At 37.0% G+C, this 18,779-nt stretch overlaps 1 protein-coding gene across 1 annotated transcript in view; it reads left to right on the top strand.

Moving 5' to 3' along the window:
* The window catches only part of LOC150077522 (transmembrane 7 superfamily member 3-like), a 133,001-nt gene that overhangs the window by 11,374 nt on the left and 102,848 nt on the right, over window positions 1-18,779 (top strand). The window contains exon 2 of the mRNA XM_090385931.1: window positions 10,348-10,683. Coding sequence (XP_090242057.1) covers window positions 10,348-10,683 — 336 coding nt within the window. The remainder of the gene's footprint in view (window positions 1-10,347; window positions 10,684-18,779) is intronic.

The following is an 18,779-nucleotide window of genomic DNA, read 5'->3' as shown; positions in this document are numbered from 1 at the left end:
AATTGGAATGTCTTGGATGATATCTGCAATCTTGTTATTGCTTGGGACAGTATTGCATAAAGTGTAATAATCAACTGGTTTAGAAAGACTGCTTTGGAGAAAATATCATCAAAGAAACATGGTCTAGCAAACAGATGTGATAGCAACATTGAGGAATGGGATAATTTGAAGGAGCATATAGATTTTGTTGGCAAATTTGAAGAGTTTGTGAAGGTGGAGGATGAAGTTGCTACCACAGCAATGCAACACCAGAAGAGCTGCTGAGCACCAAGCAAAACGATGATATTTTTGTTACCAGTAATGTCGAAAGTGAAGAAGCACACACAAGATGCCCAAAATGTATTGAGCATAATAGAGATTGTGTTGGTCTGTAGTAATTTTGATAAAGAAACAAGTATTGGATTTGATAATATATGTGCTACATTTAAAAATGCCTATAGGACAAAACTGTGCAAACAACATTGGATTCTTTCTTTAAATTAGATTAATTTTTTAAAAAGTTAATGGTTTATGTGTCTCCTTTTATATTAAGATTGTAATTCGTTTTACTGTGATACTGAAATATTGTACATATTAAAATATACATACAGTTCAATATTTTCATTTCTGTTAATTGCTTTTTGCTTAGTTTATCTCACAAATAAAGTAAAATCTTTAAAAAAATGTGTTGTTACTGTATTGTTAGACAAGGCTTTTGTTTTTATTAATTAAAATTAATTTACTTTTGATATTATTATTCTTAGATATATAGTAAGCTTATCTGCAAAAAGATCTAAACCTCCCAAACATTTCACAAATATACGTAGTCTCAATTCTATTCTCAATGACATCCATTTCCACTTGTCTACCAAACCCCATGTGCTTTTTCTGACAGAATCTCAGTTATTGGTTGATTCAACTACTGCTCTTCTCAGTTGCCAAATTATTTGCTGTATGATTCCTTTCGCCTCAAAGGTGGCACTTGTGCATATGTCTGTTCAGATATTCCCTCTCAGAGACTTTGTAATTTGGAATCTCCTCTTTTCAATCTTCTCTGGCTTAAAATCTCTCTACCTCATTGGGTCAAATTCATCTGTTGTCTCTACCGTTCTCCCAACTCCACTAATCACTTGGAGCTCTTTGACTTCCTCTCTTTGTAACTTGACTTTCTCCAGTCCAACTTTGCTAACAATGAGGTAATTTTCCTTGGTGATTTTAATGTTCATAACTCCAGCTGGCTTCTGTTTTCTAGTCACATCGACCCAGCTGGTCGAGATACTGAGTCTTTTGCAATTACTATCTGTGCAATGACCTTGCACAGATTGATCAATTTGGAATCTCCTCTTTTCAATCTTCTCTGGCTTAAAATCTCTCTACCTCATTGGGTCAAATTCATCTGTTGTCTCTACCGTTCTCCCAACTCCACTAATCACTTGGAGCTCTTTGACTTCCTCTCTTTGCAACTTGACTTTCTCCAGTCCAACTTTGCTAACAATGAGGTAATTTTCCTTGGTGATTTTAATGTTCATAACTCCAGCTGGCTTCTGTTTTCTAGTCACATCGACCCAGCTGGTCGAGATACTGAGTCTTTTGCAATTACTATCTGTGCAATGACCTTGCACAGATTGATCATTTTACCTACAAGGATACCGGGCAATCCTAACCATGTAGCCAACAAGCTTGATCTTTTTCTCATAAACAACCCTTCTAAGTACACGGTCGAAGTGAGTGGTCCTTTAGGCACCTCAGATCACAACTTGGTGATTCTCTTCTCCAATGGAGCCTTTATCTCATGGCTATTTCCAACCTCGTATTGTTTGGCATTACAAGAATGCAAGAATGCAGGGATGACCTGCGAGATTTCTTTTCTTCTTTTCCTTGGTCGGATTACTGTTTCAAAACTTCTGACGTCATCGTTTGCTCAGATCGTGTCAGTGAAATTATTCTTGTAGAAGTGGAATCCTTTATTCCACACTCCACTTTAAAATCTCGTCCTTTATGTTGTAAACCTTAGTTTTCCAATAAATGTGCTAAGGCTATTCAAGAGAAGAATGTCGCATATCGTAATTGGCTTGTTTCCAATTCTTCAGTTTCATTTTCTGCCTACACCAAAACTCGCAACAATTATAAAGGAGTTATTAATCAGTCCAAACTAGATTTTGAACAGACTAAGAGTAGAAAACTAGCTGAGCATTCTGCTCTCTTGCAAAAGCTATTGGCCACAACTTTTGCCCATCTCTGCTCCCACTTCTGTCAAAACCAGATGGTTCTGTTGTCACTTCAGCCAAGGATAAAACTGACCTGCTAGCATCCCATTTTTCTTCCAACTCTTGTATTAATGACCTTGGTAAAACACCTCCCACCATTCCCAACATGCTCCATTCAATGCCTCCTTTGATCTTCCGTTAAAAGGATGTCAGAAGGATTTTCACGAATCTTGATGCAAAGAAAGCCCTAGGTCATGATGGCATTTCTCCACTTGTTCTCAAAACCTGTGCTCCTGAACTTACTCCTGTTCTTTGCCACCTTTTTTCACTTTCTTATTCCAAGGGTGTTTTTCCTTCTGCTTGGAAATTTGCTCATATCCAGCCAGTTCCTAAAAAGGGTGACAAATTCCTCCCATTCAATTATTGTTCTATTGCAGTTACTTCTACTCTTTCTAAAATAATAGAGAAATCAATTAACTGCCAACTTTAAACTACCTAGAAACCTTCCGTCTGATCAACGATCGCCAGTATGGATTCCATCAGTGTCGATCCACTGGTGATGTTCTGGCTTATGTTACTCATTTATGGACAAATTCAATGGAAAAGTTTGGTGAAACACAAGCAGTTGCTCTTGACATCTCGAAGGCTTTTGATCATGTTTGACATAAAGGTCTTCTAAACAAGCTTCCATCTTATGGTTTTCCAACTGTTTTTTGTAATTGGTTATCCAGTTTTCTCTCTGATCGCTCACTGAGGGTGATGGAAGAAGGCTCTCTGTCTTCTAACTTCTCCACTAATTCTGGTGTCCCCCAGTTTTCAGTTCTTTTCCTCTTGTATATTAATGAACGTCTTCCATTGATTGGAAATCCTATCCATAGTTTTGCCGATTATAGCACATTGCATTCCACTGGAAAGTGGAATGCAATGTAATTCTTCAGTGGGGCAAAGACAGCTTAGATGATTTCAGTCCTTCTAAAACTCAGTCTTGTCTTATACCTCGCAAAGAGGATTCTTCTGCTCCTATGCTTATCTTCGGTGACACTCCCATTTCTAGGCAAAATGATATATCTCTTTTGGGGATTACCCTGACTTCTAATCTCTCTTGGCACGAGCACATTACAAATATTGCTTCTTCTGCATCTAAAAAACTTGGTTTTCTCTTTTGCTCTTGCCGTTACTTTTCTTCCAAAAAGCTGTTCACTCTATACAAATCGCAAATCTGCCCTACCATGGAATATTGTTCCCACATCTGGGGCGGTGTCCCCAAAACCTCTCTCAGGTTCCATTCAGAAGAGGACAGTTAAGTTAATTAATGACTCCTCTCTAACAGAGTCTCTCCACTCACTGTCTCATAGACATACTGTTCATGCTGCATGCCTTTTCTACAGATACTTCCATGGGCACTGTTCTTCTGAATTGGCTTCTATAATTCCAACTCTCTTTCAAAACAGTCCCAACACGTGCCGCCAACATCCATTTACTGTCCAACTTCAAACTCGCGGAACAAATTTTCATCTTCCTTGTTTATTCATTCAACTGCTGTTTTCTGGAGCAACCTTCCTCCATACGTATTTCCTGAAGATTACAGTCTACAGAAGTTCAAGTCTAATGTCAACAAATATCTTCTTTCATCTTCTCAACCTCCAACTCAAGCACAGTACTAAGTACTATAGGTTCTGATACCTCTTGTGTTTGGGGTTTTCATAAAAAAAAAATATATATATATGTATATATATACAGTAATATATACCAAAGGTGGAGGATGGTCAAATTTTGTTACTTTTGGGGGACCTCATTTCTACAAACCTCGTTTTACAAAACGTGAAAATTTTAGGTCCTTTGAACTTTGTATTAACGAGATTCGACTGTGTTTGAATGTTGTTATGAACAAAAGCCCTAAACCAATCTCAGTAAGTAACAGAGCTTAGTAGCATGATCAGTAGGCTGAAATCCATGCATGGAATGATGCAATATGCTCTGAAATGCCAAAACCAGTAGATTTATGTGCACTGCCTAAAGACACGTTCTTCTGTTGGGATAGCTTCTGTAATTATTTAGATAGGGACAGTAACAAACTGAGCCTCACATCTTCCAGCACATCATTGTTTAGGTCCATACTCCTTGATTATGTTTTCAATCACATAGATCCTATCTCTCTTCAAAATGTTAGACAAGGCAGTAAATTGTGGTGTTGTTTGGCACCTTCACTTCTGGGAATACTCGTTGGAAAGCTTGGCGCAACATATTTACGATTTCTTACCAAAATAATGCTTCACTATGAAAATTCTCTGTTAGTCAGAACCATCTTTCTTGTTCAAAAATTGGCATTTTTCTCTGGCATAATACACCAACACATGTCAGTTTTCCATGTTCCTAACAGCTTATTTGCTTAAAGTTATTCCTCACTGGTTAAACTCACTCAGCTGCCTTTACCAATGACCAATAAAATCTCAGACAAACAACATACGGAAACTGACAATTATGGGTTGCGTTTTAAAACAAACATCCTGTATATAAATTCCTCACTGGTTAAACTCACTCAGCTGCCTTTACCAATGACCAATAAAATCTCAGACAAACAACATACGGAAACTGACAATTATGGGTTGCGTTTTAAAACAAACATCCTGTATATAAATTCTAACAGGAAGTTAAATATTTTTGTGATAACTGAAAGGATAGTGGAAATTAAATTGTACTTATACAAAAATAAGCGCACCTGGAACAAATGGAATCTATTCAGTTATATTAAAGGAGGCAGTAAAAGAGGTAATTCAACCTTTAGTGTAATTATAAAAGGATCCTTGAATTCAGGAAAGATCCCTATGGACCGGAGATATGTGAATGGATCTCTAGTTTGAAAAGAGGCGAGTCAAAGGGCGAAATGAGTAATTACAGTCTTGTTAGCTTGACTTTTATTTCAAGAAAAATAGACTCACTCGTTAAAGAAGTAATGCAATACCATCTGGACAGAAATTATTATTATTATTAGGGACAGAAATTATTATTATTATTAGCTATATGGTGCAAGGAAGCCTGAGGCTTATGCTGCACCAGCCAAAAAAAATTTCTGAATTTCTCTCTCTCTCTCTCTCTCTCTCTCTCTCTCTCGTGTGTGTGAAAACACACAAGAGTCAGAAGTAGAAGGGAATCATCAAGGAAGAGAGATATCCAGCGCTCAGGACCCTGGGTGTGCCAAGCCCATACTTACCAGATGTGAGCCCCTGGAGTTCAATGCAGTTATACTAGTCACAGCATGGATTTCTTAGGGGTAATCTGATTGGATACTGTGATGCAGTAACAGAGAAGCTAGATGCAAAAAATAATTTTCAAATCATATTGTATACTTATATTTCAGAAAAGCTTTTGACACTGTTCCACATAAAAGAATGCTGTGTAAATTGGAGTAATGTGGCATTATGGACAAAAGGATTATTAAGTAGGAGAAGATAGTGGCACTGCTCTTCATAGATACTGTTATTAGTGGAGTATCTCAAGGTTCTATTCAGGGCCCATTGCTGTTTCCGGTATTTATTGATGAAGGCATATCATACTTAATATCTTAAGGTTACAGATGATACAAAGCTTTGCAGGGTGATTAGTGGCAGTAATCAGGGTATGCTAGTGAAACAAGATCTAGAAAAATTAGGCCAATGGACTGAGAAGGGGACAGTTGAAACTAACTTTGATAAATGCAAAGTACTGTATATGGGGAGCAGTAACATATACCAAACTGTATTGTACCCCACTCAAATTAGTGGAGAAAGAAGTCCTTGTGGTATTTGTGCAGTCAGACAGGAAGTTCTCTAAGCAGTGCAGATGGGCTGCTAGGAGAGTTTGTCAGGGTTTTGTCACTAATATACAGGAATTTTGCCATTGGGTATCAGGAGGTGATTTTGTTGTATAAGGCAATGGTTGAGTACTGCCTATGGGTCTGAAAGACTCGATTTAGAAAGGATGTGGAGCATTGGAATGGGTGCAGAGAAGGGCAATGAGATTAATGAGAGAGATAAAAGGGTCTCTTATCAAGAACGGCTTCACTTCTGTAAGTTGCAGCATTTGGAGGCTAGGCACCTGCGAGTTCTGATTTTGTGGTGTGTGTGTGGCTTTGAATGGATGGATTAAGTTCCAGTACCAGTAGCATCCTTTCTTGTGTTCACAGCACATATGAGGACATAAATTTAAATTGAGGAAGGATGGCTGCCAGATAGATATGTGGAAATTTACATTCAACCATTGGGTAGATGATTTTCGGGCCAAACCTCCATCTAGCATTAAGTTATTTTGAATAAATTCAAGGAAGAACTAGACAAACTGAATTGGAGGGAATGGGGAAGTGTTGTGTGTTTTTTTTTTTTTTTGTCTGATGCTTAATAAGCTTGCTTTCTTGCATCATTTGCGACTATTAATACCAATAAACTTTTACCTGGCATTTTGAGAGTGAGTAGCATTAATAAGGGAATGACAAATGAAAAAGATAAATATATATTTTTGGTAAATCTGCATGAAGCACCACCTCATGCAACTGACAAAAATGTAAGGTAATTTGATGCTTAATAGAGGTTGCATGCTAAAATTTGTTAAACTTTAGCACCTTTTTTTTTTTTTTTTTTTTTTTTTTTTGTTTCCCCTTTTCCCTTTTTTTTTTTTTCTGTTGACAGATGCAGAAAACCCATTACATTATATTACTTAGCTATTCTAACACTAACTCAGATATTTCATTAAACTAAAAAACGAACAGTTTTTGATGCAAAATAAAATAACTTTTTTGTCATATTAAATTATTATTTTGCAAAAAAAAAATTTATTTTAATTTGCCTAAGATTGTTTTTTATATCATTTCACCAAAATCTTCAAGAGCAGAAAATTATTTAATTTTTTTTTTGATACGTTGTAAGGCCTCTTTTTTTTATTATACAGAGTTATATTTTCAGTCAGCTCTTGTATTTGTTCATTGTTACTGGTAAATGAACTTTGCTTGTACTGATGCATTATATCATTACTGGATTCGAGTCAAAGCAGTGATTTTACTTTCCCATATTTGTAGGCTATTTTCTAAGTTTAAAACTTCCTATACTCAGCAACTAAGCCATTCCTGGCTGAGTTCATCACAGTTATCTGCCTTTTTCTTATTTGGCATACTTTTATCAGCAAGTTTGGATAAAAAAAAATTAAAACTCACACCTTTTGGAAACACTTTTGACTAGTTTGTTTTGATTTTGATTCAAGAAGAGAATAATAAAAAAAATTTTGTCCAATAGATTTATAGATTTTTGCATTTCTTGCCTTGTAGATTAGCATTAGTAGAGGCATTTGATGCAAGAAAGCAAACTTATGCAGCATCAGCCAAAAAAAAAAAAAAACCACTTCCACTTCACCCCTCTGTTCGTTCGAAATACCTGTCCAGCTGAGCCTTAACCTTATTTAGGCTATCAACTTCCACGACAAGGGATGGAAGTCTGTTCCACCAACCAACCACCCGCTGGCTAAAGGCAAATTAATTGTTGTTGTTATTCATTTGGCTTAAAACATACCAGAAGTGTTCCTTCTAATATTTAATTCAGTCACTTGTATTATTCCATGATCATACGGTTGAATCATTCTCCTATAATACAGTGGAAAGTAGATAATTTTTACATGCTCTAATATGAAATTTAACACTGCACAGTACTAAACTGCCAAGTGGTAAGGGCGTTGCTGTTGCATTACTTTTCTCCTTTACAGAAACAAAAGTAACACCTTCTAGAGCATGTTTTTGTGTATGGTGTCATTATTTGTTCATGATGAAAAAGAGAAAATTTTAATCTGTTTAATCTACTGGTGCAGAAATATCTAGGTGACCATACATATTTTGCCGACTGGGCTAGCCAGGTGGGTCAAGTGCCTGCCTGGCAACCCAAAGGTCGCGGGTTCGAATCCCGCCTCGTGCTTGGATCAGAGTAAAATGCAAAAACTTTGGGAGGTGCATTATGGCCACAGAAGCCGATGTGCCAACAACTAACAAAAAAATAATAATAAAATAAAATACATATTTTAAAAAAAGTAAGCCATTCAAAAAAATTCACAGAACTAAATTTGCTGACTTGTTTAATACAAGCTTGATGATCCCCTGGGCACTGAATACACTTACTGCTGTTTATATTAGAAGGACTGGTGCTTAATAGGTGGTCATAAGCTGGGTTTAGCAAGATCCCTTGCTATATCTCTAAATGAACTTAATGACCTTAAACCTTATGTACCTTTATGACCTTAAAAATCTGTTGCTTAATGGAAGGTCATTTAAAGCAGCTTTACTATGTTATATAAGCTTGCTTTCTTGCCTCATTTTGAAACTACTAATATGAGACGGTGTCATGACAGCTTTTTTTCATTTGCAAGTCATTAGGTTCACTAATCAAGGCCACCTAATATCTGATGAGGGACTAGTAGGCCTTGAAATAGGCTGTAAAAACATTTCTTTTTTAAAAATATAGCAGAATAGCCTTGTAGTGATTTTATTAGTTTAAAAGTAGTGCTTATATAGACAACTTGTAGTTAAGGGAGTTTGTTCTATCTAGATTAGCATTAGTAGATGCATATGATGCAAGAAAGCAAGCTTACACAGCATCAGCCAAAAAAAAAAAAAAAAAAAAAAAGATGGTTGAGTGGAAGAAGACAGAGATTGGTAATCAATGGATACTGCTCTTCGTGGACTAATGTTATTAGTGATGTCCCTCAGGGTTCGGTGTTGTGCCCATTGTTGTTTTATATATTTATCAATGATATTGATGAAGGTATATCAAGCTTAATGTCAAAGTTTGCAGATGATACAAAGGTTTGCAGATGACACAAAGGTCAGAACCCCAGAAAAATATACCAACTGGGTGGTGTTGCACTCTGGGTAGTGGAAAATGAAAGAGACCTGGGGGTAATTGTGCAGTCTGATATGAAGTTTTCTGAGCAGTGCAGACATGCTGCCAGAGTAAGTCATGGTGTCTTGTCAATGATATACAGGAATTTTGTGAGCAGGGATAAGGAGGTGATTATCCCCTTGTATAAGGTGGTCAGGCCACACCTTGAGTACTGCGTACAGGTCTGGAAGCCTCATTTTAGGAAGGATGTAGAGTTGCTAGAATGAGTACAGAGGAGGGCAACAAGACTGGTGAGGGGAACAAAGGGGTGCTCTTACGAAGAACTGCATAAGTTCTGCAAATTGCATCATCTGGAGACTAGGCTCCTGCGAGGCAGTCTTATTGAGGTGTATAAGGCCTTAAACGGATTAAGCAGGCTCAGTGCTGATGGGATTCTTCCTTCTGCTCAGATTACAAACCTGAGGGGGCATAAACTGAAATTGAGGAAAGACGGTTGTAGAATAGATGTGAGGCAATTTGCCTTTAGCCAGCCGGTAGTTGATTGCTGGAAAAAATATCCATATGTCGTTGTGGAATTGTTAACTTAAATAAAACTATTAGAACAAATGGATGTGTGAAATGAGATTTTTTTTGGCTAATGCTCTATAAGCTTGCTTTCTCGCATCATATGCCTCTACTGATGGTAATGCTAAACCAGTTGGATGTCTTATTGAACCTATGATAAAATGGCATTGGGTTGTGGAAATTTTTTTTTTTTTTTTTTTATGTGAACCCAAAACACGAGAGGTATTAGAACCTAGAATAGATGTGTGGAAATTTGCCTTTAGCCAGCAGGTAGTTGATTGCCAGAACAAACTTCCATCTGTTTTTGTGGAAATTGGTAACTTAAATAAATTCAAGGCGGAACTAGACAAACATTTGGAATAAATGGATCAGTGAAATGGGAAGGGGTGTTTTTGTTTTTTTGGCTGATGCTAAGACTGTAACATTTATTCGTGGCAGTTGAAATCCTGCTGGCCATAGAATACATAAAAGGAAAAGTTATTTCTCAATTTACTAATTTAGATAACATGATACTTCATTTGGAGTAGTGTTTATTTGAATTGCAATACTAAGAAATTTTTTAGAGATTTATGATTTATGCATGAAAATGCTATCTTTTCAGCAGCAAATTGTGATTTGCCTTCATTGTTATCTATAAAAACAAAAGCATACAGAAGACTATTATTTCAATTAATTTATAAAAATCTTCTTATATTAAGAAAATTAAATTTGCTTTTATATTTATTTTATGCATTTATTCTTAACAGGTCAGGCACAGATGGAGCTGTTGGAAAAGACCTTTATGCTTGGTACGGATACTGTTTCTCACCAGATCAGCATACCTGCTAACAATAGTGCCAAACTCAGTGTTGTTAATATTCCTCCTGAAGTTACATTTGTTATATTTGCAGCTCACACCCAGAAAAGAAATGTTACATTATCACTGTATTTTTCAGTGTATCCATGGTCTTCTGTGACCGGAACTAATATCGGCTTAGCTTCAATGTTAAATTCAACAGATATATCAGCAAAAATGTGGATTTTTAATAGAAATCCAACAAGTGTTTCGACATTGCTTGTTTTTACTCCTTATCTCAAAAATGGTATGTAATTCCAGATCTTTACGCTCTCACACGTCATATTCTACTTCTTTTCCCTTCACCCCAAGATTTTAAACTACCCACTGTTCTTTAAAAACTCTACTGCATAAACCAGTGAAAAAGTGGCAGTATAAATTACAAACATGGTGTCATAATAGTTATACTGCCACTTTTTTTGCTACTGTGTGTATGTTATTTGATCCAATACTTGTTACAAATAATATATAATTTAGATAGTTTTGTTATAATTACTATTATTTTTTTGATTTACTGTAACAAAATTATGACATATATAAATTTGAGCTGCAGAGGATGAATAAATAGTTTGACTGCTATTAGAAAGTTATGATAATGCACAAGGAGGCCATGGAAGATTTGTTTTAAGTGAAATAAATATAAAGAAGAGGAAGGGTTGAAATTTAAATAGGAGAAATTTAATATTTTAGTCAAAATTTACTTAAAGGAATAAAGTTGGTAAAATTACCAATTTTATTTCTTTAAAAGAATTTAGAAAAGGATAATTTAAAATGCAGATGGAACTCTTACAAAAGGCAATTACTCTAGAGATACTGATTCCCACTAGAGCAATGTACTTGTCAATAATAGTGCCTGACTCACTACCATAGATATTCCTCATGAAGTTACATTTGTTATGTTTACATCTCATACTGACAAAAAAAAGTATGTCATATCACTGTATTTTTTAGTGTCTGGTTATATACATAGTCATAGCTACATATTTTGCTTCTTCACCTAGAATTTTAAATTCTATGATCTTCTAGGCCCTGAGAGTCTGGATTGATGCTTAAACCCCCATTTAAAAGAGTGGATTATAATTGAACAATACAACAAACAAATGAAATGGCAGTACAAGAGTCGATTGTAATATTTAATGATTCTCTTATTAGAGGAGTAGGTAACATTTTGTTGTGTAGGGGTTCCTTGGCACATCAGGTACTTTGATCATGTTATACCATTCTATATAGTTTAGCATGTTATTTTGTGTACGTTCTTGGGACAATTTGCATGTTGTGCAAACTGAAACACCTCTGCCTGAGACCTGCTGACTACGGCCTTGATTGAAGAGGTCTTTAAGAATTCCTCCTGTCCACTGAGATTCAAACCCAACAACTCTCCAAATGAGTGACAAGTGGTGAACTAGCTATGCTCTCAACCATCTTTTTATGTAAAATGGACAGATGGAACAGGACAGAAATCACTGATCAGTTAGAAACTCTGATAGATGAAGAGTGCTGTTTACATTCATGCCAGAGCCTGATTAACAGAGAAGTTGTTTGTTAGTAATGTGATACTAAGAATGCTACATGTTCTGGGTCTCGGGTTTCTGATATTTTGCCCCAGTATAATTGAAGTGAATATGTGACAAAGGCCTTTTCAGGACTTCAGACTGAAGGGATTATTCAGAATTACTAATACCAGTGATTTTTAAACTCTTAATAAATAAGTTCACAATAGATGTGCGACTTAATGCTTATATCAAACTTGTAGAAGGACTACACTGGACAGCAGCATTTTGAATGATGTGAGTATGGAATTCCATAGGCAAGTTCAGTTAACTGATGCTTGCAGTTTGGATTTATTAGAGAGCAGTCAGTTGAATAGGATTTATATATTAAGAGCATCAATGATAGTGCCAAATAAAATGCATCTAGTAAAATTAAAACAAAAAACTTATGTGGAACAGTAAGGAGATTGAATTACGATCCAGCAATAATTGCAGGGAGAAGTATTCTTTACCAGTGATTCGGGAAGTGGGTTACTAAACATTGTAGATCAGACATGGGTAATACTGCAGTTCAGAGGCAACTGCATAGTCTATATCAGAGTGTTGGAGTAGAAAAAGCAAACCTTTGCTGATACACCAGACCCAGGAGCATAGTAAACAAACTTGATGAATTTGACTAAATTGATATATGCTGGCATAATAGGCATATCAGAAACTTCAGGTCATTCTGTAACTATTGTGATGGATTTGAGTATGGCCTACACACACACACACACACACACACACACACACACACACACACACACACACACACACACACACACACACACACACACACACACACACACACACGTGCGTGCGTGCGCAGACAGAAATAAAATGAAGGGAGGAGGGTCATGATTCTGATCAGAGAGCTTTTGGAATCAAGAAAAATAAATCCAGTAATAGCATGAGGGTTTATTTTGGTGTGAGAGATGCCGTTTTAGTATCCAACAAAGTATTAAAAATGTCAGACATTGGTGTATTATCTTTCCTACATCTCCCTATGCTTGCAGTGCCTGTGTGTGGATTGTATCCTCAGCATATTATCCTCAATTTGAGGATATATATATGTTGGATAGGAAATATCAGAATAACATTGAGTCAGTCTGGTATGCAGCTTAATTATTTCAGATCGACTCAAAATTGCAGACCTGATTAATTCATCAGGTATGTTGATCAGGCTATATATATACAACTTAAGTGGACAAGCAAATAATCAGAGCTCAACGTGGACTAATGTTATTAGTGGAGTTCCTCAAGGTTCAGTGTTGGGTCCATTGTTGTTTTCGGTGTTTATGAATGATATTGATGATGGGATATCAAGTTTAATGTCTAAGTTTGCAGATGATACAAAGGTTGGCAGGGTCGTTAAGGACACTACTGACGCTATGCTGCTGCAACAGGATCTGGAAAGGTTGAACAGATGGGCTGAGAGGTGGCAAATGAAGTTTAACATTGACAAATGTAAAGTACTACATATGGGTAACAGTAACCCCAGAGCAATGTATCAACTCTGCGGTACTACACTGACAGTGGTGGAGAATGAAAAGGACCTGGGGGTAATTGTGCAGGCAGATATGAAGTTCTCTGAGCAGTGCAGACGAGCTGCAAGAGTAGCTCATGGTGTCTTGTCAATGATATACAGGAATTTTTCTAGCAGGGATAAGGAGGTGATTATTCCCTTGTATAAGGCAATGGTTAGGCCACATCTTGAGTACTGTATACAGGTCTGGAGGCCTCATTTCAAGAAGGATGTAGAGCTGCTGGAACGGGTACAGAGAAGGGCAACAAGATTAGTAAATGGAACAAAGGGTTGCTCTTACGAAGAAAGGCTTAAGTTTTGCAAATTACAGAGTCTGGAGACTAGGCACCGGCGAGGTGATCTGATAGAGGTGTATAAGGCTTTGAATGGTTTGAGCATGCTCAATGCCAATGGGATTCTTCATCTTTCTCAGAATAATCACCTCAGAGGGCATAAATTCAAATTGAGGAAGGACGGATGTCGGATAGATGTGCGGAAATTTGCCTTTGGCCAGCGGGTGGTTGGTTGGTGGAACCGACTTCCATCACTTGTTGTTGAAGTTGATAGCCTAAACAAATTTAAAGCTCAACTGGACAGGTATTTCGAACGAACGGAGGGGTGAAATGGGAGAGGGTTTTTTTTTTTTTTTTTTTTTTTTTGGCTGATGCTGAATAAGCTTGCTTTCTTGCATCATATGCCTCTACTAATGCTAATGGAGGACTTGAGCTACCTGGACATAGCTTGATACTGGTAGGTAAGAAATGCAACTATTTACATTAATTTCACCACTATAAAATCTTGTATTGTTCATGAATACACTCTGTCACCTTTACTTGAGCCAATCACTTGCATACTGATAAAGATACTACAATATATTGCTGAACAATAAAAGATTTTATTATGATATAACTAATGTTAGGAAACCTTGATATGTAACTCTCTAACTCGCACAAAGAAAACAACTCAGCCATGAATAATAGGCACCTCTGTAGCCAAGTGGGCAGGAGCAGCAGTGAGTAGCACGTGCTTCTTGATTAGACCGAGGTTCGAGTCCATGACCATCAAATACGGAGGATGCAGAAAGGTCAAGGAATGACCACTGCATATCCCCGGAGCAATATGGCCTTAGTTGCTAATGCTCCTAAAAACCAAATAACAAACAAACAATAAACCATGAATAATAGCAGTCAGTTCTTGGACTATCTGGATTGCTGCCTCCTACATCAACATATATAACTAGAGAAATCAGTATTCTTGATATGGTCCTTAATAAAAATTTATCTGCTATTTCAGATCCATCAATTAGGAAGCCACAAGTGGGCAGTGACCATACCATTTTGTTATGGAATATATCCAAAAAATTAGTAATTTCATTATGAAGGGAAAGGTTTTATTATCCTTAAACAAGATTATTGTTAGCCTCGGAGTGAGATTGAATAGGAGCAGCTGAAATTCCCAATGGATACACATGCAAAATAGAGAATGCTTCAGAATATAATTCTTGGGCTATCTACCATTTCATATCTTTAAAAAGATATCACCCACTGCTTAAACTGAAATAGATTTTAGTTTAAATAGTGGGTGATATGTTTTTAAAGAATTTCTAGAAAAATAGTAAATTTTTTTTCATCTGTGAACACTAAAAGAAAAGGAATAAACCAAGTTAGCCTGTTACAGGGAAGTAGCAGGATCAGTATCAACAGCCCTAAGCAAATGGCTGATAAGTTAGATTAGGAAAATGTTTTTAGAGAGGAGGAGGCTATTAATTTAACTAACAATTATTCAAAATTGAATTAACTTGTTATAACTGCTCAAGAACTAGAGAAAAAAATTATCAGGTACACATAACTGATTATATCTATCTGTTTATACAAAAAGAAGCAGCTAAGGAGGTCTCTTTTTTTTTTTTTTTTAATGAAAACCCCAAACATGAAAGGTATTAGATAGAACCTATAGTACTTATTACTGTGCTTGGGCTGAATATTGACATTAGACTTAAATTTCTGTAAATTGTGATTTTCAGGAATGAAATGTAACTTAATTGATACATTTCATGTTTAAGGTTTTCATTAAAAAAATTGTGGGCTCGCTTCCACTGAACACTGCATGCAAGGGCGTTCCTAGGTATGTGGCGCCCTAGTGCCAATTGAAATTTGGCGCCCCCCTTTAAAATTTTCTTCATGTGTATGTAAGTTTCAGGTTCCCCTTGAACGTTGCGCCCAGGTGCAGTGCAACCCCTTTCACCCTCGGATGGCCCCCTGACTGCAAGCATGGGACACCATCAATGATGACAACAAGAGAACATATCACAAGTTCTGTGTTAACATTTTGGCACAGATGGACAGTGAAAGTTTTATAATCCATTTCAGCGATGCATACACTCATGTAAACGGACTGTTAAGCAAAATATTCGGATCTAAGAGAAGTGAGACATCAAACGTTATGTAAAGTTTTAAACGTAACCTATAAACAATAGATGGTCTCAAAGTGAATGAATGTATTTTTTGCTTTCAGTGACTCGAAGATTTATGGTTCATTTTTCTTTATGGGGAATAATCATCACTGAGATTGTATCCTTACAGGGCAGTGTGTTAACTTGGAAGCAGTTACATTAACCCCAGGGGCTCACATCTGATGAGTATGGGCTTGGCACATCCAGGGTCCTGAGCTGGATATTATCATTCTTCTCTTTCTTGGTGATTTCTCTCTCTCTCTCTCTCTCTCTCTCTCTCTCTCTCTCTCTCTCTCTCTCTCTCTCTCTCAGGAAAACTCAGGAATTTTTTTTTGGTGGGTGCAGCATAAGCCTCAGGCTTCCTTGCACCATATAGCTAATAATAATAATTCAAGCTCAGTCTCTCATATACAACAAAATTGGCACAGATCGTTTCCCGTTTGGGTAGGAGAGGAGCAACAAATGAACCTTGAAACCTTTCCACCTATGGTTAGCGAGGTTGTATTTTGTTCTTTACATCCAAGCTTTTAAAAGTCTTCATGCAACCCTCCCAGATATACAGGGTGTTTCAGTTAAATGTTTCAGAACTTCTAAGAGGGGTAGGGTACATCCTGACAACTCGAAATCATATAGCAATGTGGGGTCAGAAATGCTTTCCAGAAGCGGTGTTGTACACAGAAGCACCATAAAGAAAAGAGACCGTAAGTGAGAAATCGTTTTAATAATACATGAAAAGAAGCAAAAGGTACATCGATTAAAGTAAGTGTTCGAAGTTTCTTCCACGGGCTACAATGCACGCCTCACATCTCCGACGCATGGACATCCGAACATTCTGGAATACTCCAGGCGAATTTCGAATTTCTTCGGCAGCTACTGCGATTCTTGCAACCAGCTCCTCAGCATTGTCAACAGGGGTGTCATAAACTAGCGATTTCATATGATCCCAGAAATAAAAATCAAGACATGATAGGTCGGGTGACCGAGCAGGCCAACGCACGGGACCACCACGTCCCGTGCGTTGGCCTGCGAGATCACCTCATCGGACCTTACCTGTTACCGTGTCGTCTAACCGGATCTATCTACTTGATCTTTCTGCAGCAAGTATTGCCACAACTTTTGAGAGAGAGATGAACAGATTTCTGCATCGACGCAACAGACAATGTGGTTCCAACACGATGGAGCCCCTGCCCATTATAGCGGAGATGTTCGTAACTACCTGGATGTCACATTTGGTCAACAGTGGATCGGACGTGGTGGTCCCGTGCGTTGGACTGCTCGGTCACCCGACCTATCATGTCTTGATTTTTATTTCTGGGGTCATATGAAATCGCTAGTTTATGACACCCCTGTTGACAATGCTGAGGAGCTGGTTGCAAGAATCGCAGTAGCTGCCGAAGAAATTCGAAATTCGCCTGGAGTATTCCAGAATGTTCGGATGTCCATGCGTCGGAGATGTGAGGCGTGCATTGTAGCCCGTGGAAGAAACTTCGAACACTTACTTTAATCCATGTACCTTTTGCTTCTTTTCATGTATTATTAAAACGATTTCTCACTTACGGTCTCTTTTCTTTTTATGGTGCTTCTGTGTGCAACACCGCTTCAGGAAAGCATTTCCGACCCCACATTGCTATATGATTTCGAGTTGTCAGGATGTACCCTACCCCTCTTAGAAGTTCTGAAACGTTTAACTGAAACACCCTGTATATGTATGTATACTACTGCCCTGATCCAAATAGTTAAATAACATTCATACAGATGCCAAAATAGAAAGTTTGAGATTACTGTAAAAGGGGACATATTCCTATATATATATACAGGCATACCTCGAATAACGAATAGGATGCGTTCTACGAAATTACTTCGTTAAGCGAAACTTCGTTTTCAGAGGTAAAAATACTATGGCCAGAATAGGGATACGTTCCTACGTAAAGAAAATGAAAAGCTTTTTTTCCGAACAAAGAAAAGTTTTATTAAATAAACAGTCAACTTACATACAAAGTGAAATCACATTTTAAAATACGAGTCTAAAGTTGTTGTTTATGCTCTTTTTCTCTTTCATTTAGCAATTGCCTATATGGAGTTATTGCATTTAACACTGATCGCTTAACAATAACACTTCTTCCTAAATCAGGATCATTTTCACTAAAAAAATTTAAAACGTTTTTAATGTCATTTAAGTACCTTTTTTTAAATCTTTGGTTGTTAACACTTTTTCGGCAGGAACTTCTTTAACTTCGTCTTCATTAACTTTGTCTTCGTTGCTAACAAGGTTTTCTAAATCTTCCACTAAAAAAAACATCTTCTGCATTCAATAAATTTCTAACATCCTCTTCATCGACATTTTCGAAACCTATTGATTGAGCCATCTGGATAACTTCATTTCTAATTTCTTGGATGTTATTTTCTTCTTCTAGTACAACTTCTGGGCCAAACTTATTTTGCCATATTTTGCGCCAAACTTATTTTGCCATATTTTGCCCCAAACTCCATTTAAGCATTTCTTAGTGACTTCTTTCCAAGAACTATCAATGTTTTCAATTGCGTTTTTAATGGTGTAGTTTTTCCAAAAAGTTTTAACTGTCATTTCCTCTTTATCCTCTAGTTCAGTTAAACTGCTTAATGTTCGACGCAGATAATAAGCTTTAAATGATGCTATTACTCCCTGATCCAATGGTTGAATCAGGGAAGTTGTGTTTGCTGGAAGAAACACAACTTTGACAAGAATGCATGTGTCCAACGTGTTAAGATCAGTAGGATGTCCCGGAGCATTGTCTAACAACAAAAGAGCTTTTTCTTCAAAGTTGTTTTTTTTTGACAATACCGTTTTACTTCAGGAC

The sequence above is a fragment of the Mastigoproctus giganteus genome, chromosome 12 (assembly GCF_048544385.1).
Source record: "Mastigoproctus giganteus isolate SK-2022 chromosome 12, ASM4854438v1, whole genome shotgun sequence".
Taxonomy (NCBI): domain Eukaryota; kingdom Metazoa; phylum Arthropoda; class Arachnida; order Uropygi; family Thelyphonidae; genus Mastigoproctus; species Mastigoproctus giganteus.
This window is presented reverse-complemented; position numbering and strand designations above follow the sequence as displayed.